The sequence below is a fragment of the Dendrobates tinctorius genome, unplaced genomic scaffold (genome assembly GCF_039654945.1).
Source record: "Dendrobates tinctorius isolate UK_male_01 unplaced genomic scaffold, ASM3965494v1 ptg000151l, whole genome shotgun sequence".
NCBI classification, from domain to species: domain Eukaryota; kingdom Metazoa; phylum Chordata; class Amphibia; order Anura; family Dendrobatidae; genus Dendrobates; species Dendrobates tinctorius.
The window spans coordinates 16492532-16495304 of record NW_027361818.1 but is presented as its reverse complement, the minus strand read 5'-3'; the positions used below and the strand labels follow the sequence as shown (position 1 = coordinate 16495304).

At 40.6% G+C, this 2773-nt stretch overlaps 1 protein-coding gene across 1 annotated transcript; it reads right to left on the bottom strand.

The window, feature by feature from the left end:
• Positions 1-553: 553 nt before the first annotated feature.
• On the bottom strand, positions 554-1489 carry LOC141049995 (olfactory receptor 2D2-like). The gene has a single exon (XM_073546833.1). It carries the CDS (start codon positions 1487-1489, stop codon positions 554-556), a length of 936 nt encoding a protein of 311 aa, XP_073402934.1.
• Between the last annotated feature and the right edge of the window lie 1284 nt (positions 1490-2773).

The following is a 2773-nucleotide window of genomic DNA, read 5'->3' as shown; positions in this document are numbered from 1 at the left end:
TTCATTAGCGTGCAGAGTCAGCCACTAGCTTCTTGCTGCTGCAGGTGGTCAACTTTGCTGCTACTTGGTGGTCGTAGAAAATATTGAAAAGGGAACTTTGAAGGCTGAAGTGGAGAAGGGTTCCATGTGAACAGAATGTATAAACAGGAAGTCTCTTTTCCCTGCAAAAATCCTTCCCCTCTGTAACTACTAACCCAGCTGCTCCCTCCTCCTGTCAGGGACTTTTGAAGTGACTTATGATTCATAAAGGGAAAATGGACCACCTGTTTCTATATAGAACTTAGAAGGATTCAGCTCATTTGTTTTTAATGACATGATGTCATAGATCTAAAAAAAATAAAATAATTAATTGAGTAGAAGGGCAAAATGAGCAATAGTAAGTACAAAGTGCCATATAATAGAAAGCTTGCAATATTATAAGTGAATAAAAACTTATGATGTATTGTGAATATTCTGTCAACAAAATCCAGAAGACAAATCTTCCGTTCCTCCCTTTCCATATCTGGAAATACAGTATTCAGTTAAGATAGTCTCATAAATATGCGTGCTGCATTTAATAATATCCATATAATTTTCTAAGCATTTGTTGAAGAGTTCTCCTGATCTCCTGATTCCTCAGACTGTAAATGATGGGATTCATCATTGGAGACACCACAATGTACAGCAGAGATAAGAACTTGTTCGTGCTCGATGATCTGTCATTGGATAGTGGCATGTAAATCATGAAGATAGTTCCATAGTAGATACATACAGTGGTGAGATGGGAGCCACATGTGGAGAAGGCTTTTGACAAGCCACTGGTGGATGAACGGGTCATTATGATGAAGAAAATACTCAAATAGCTGACGAGAATTAAAGCAAAAGGGATGACACTGCCAATGATGTCTATTACAAAGCTAACCAAAGTCAAGAGGTGAATGTCAGAGGAAGTCAATTCAAGAAGTATCCCGAAGTCACAGAAGAAGTGGTCTATTGTGTTGCTACCACAAAACTCCAGCTGCCAAACAAAAATGATCTCAAAGGAAAGGACAAAGTTAAAAAACCAGGAGCCAAGAACCATCTTGAAGCAAATATGAGGTGGCATTATAGAATTGTAGTGCATCGGGCGGCAAATGGCCAAGTACCGATCATAAGACATTATAGTGAGAAGAATAATTGGGCTAAAACCAAATATGGATACAATATGGAGATGGAAGATGCAGATCCTCACTGGCACCTCCTTCATGTCATATAGAATTATATTTAACATCATGGGCACAATGGTCGTAGTGGAAATGATATCGGCTACAGCTAGATGCTGGAGAAAGTAGAACATTGGGGTATTGAGGTTGTGATTGGTGGACACCAACACTATAATAAGGAGGTTTCCAGCCAGTATCATCAGGTAACAGAAGAGGAAAAGGATGAAGAGCAGAAATTTGTATTTATATAGACCTTTAAATCCAAGGATCAGGAACTCTGTGACTTCAGTCTGGTTGACGTCGCACATTTTCTGTGAATACACTGAAAACAAGAGAAACTGATTGAAGTCTCTTTCTTGTAAGAAAGTGAATTATGTAAATCATGAAAGAATTCTAAGATCAAAATAATCTATATGTAGAAAAAATGCTTCACACATAGATTATAAATGCTGATAAGCCCCACGTGGAGATGACCATCGGAGTATTGGGCCATAAAACTACGGCGTTCCTCAACTCATATTTTTCATTGTCAGTTGCCAAGTGGCTGTGTGACCTTGTGAAACTTGGGTGATCTGTAACTAAACTCATGAGTGAATTGTTGCCATGTATATAGTAATTTAGGTATCAAGAAATATTCCTCCCATTTCATATAAAGTACCGTATATACTCGAGTATAAGCGGTGATTTTCATCTCATTTTTTAAGGCTTAAAGTGCCTCTTTCGGCTTATACTCAAGTCATATATGCCAGGGGGTCGGGAAGGGAAGGGGAGCATGGGTGTCATATCACACTCACCTACTCCTGACATGTCTCTCCAGCCCCTGCTTTTCCCATGGTTGCCGCCACCTGTGTTAAGCGCTCATGTGGTACCGATCATTAATAATATAATAATAATACATTTTATTTTTATAGCGCCGACATATTCCGCAGCACTTTACATTTCAGAGGGGATTTGTACAGACAATAGACATTACAGCATAACAATAATCACATAGATCATAGATACCAGGAGGAATGAGGGCCCTGCTCGCAAGCTTACAGTCTATGAGGAAAGAGGTAGACACGAAAGGTGGGAGGTAACAGTTGCCCTGATTGTATGGACCAGCCATAAGGTTAAGTGTGTAACAGTTCAGACACAGAGGGCTAATGGATGCATAAAGCATGTGGGAACATGATGCCGGGAACCTGGTTATGGTAAAACTTTTGGCTGTGCCACACAGGGATAGATTAGAAAAATATGTTGAGGCGATAAGCCAGTCTGAATAAATGCGTTTTCAGGGCACGCTTAAAATTGTGGGGATTGGGGACTAATCGTATTGACCTGGGAAGTGCATTCCAAAGAATTCACACAGCACGTGTAAAGTCTTGGAAACGGGAGTGGGAGGTTCTGATTATTGAGGATGCTAACCTCAGGGCATCAGCAGAGCGGAAGGCGTGGGTAGGGTGGTATACTGAAACAAGGGAGGAGATGTAGGGTGGTGCTGAGCCATGGAGGGCTTTGTGGGTGAGGGTAATAAGTTTATACTGAATTCTGGAGTGGATGGGTAGCCAGTGTAATGACTGGCACAAGGTAGAGGCATAGGTGTAACGATT

Bases quoted from the DNA above. Each gene is read 5' to 3' on its own strand.
- LOC141049995 (XM_073546833.1), bottom strand. From the start codon at position 1,489: ATGTGCGACGTCAACCAGACTGAAGTCACAGAGTTCCTGATCCTTGGA.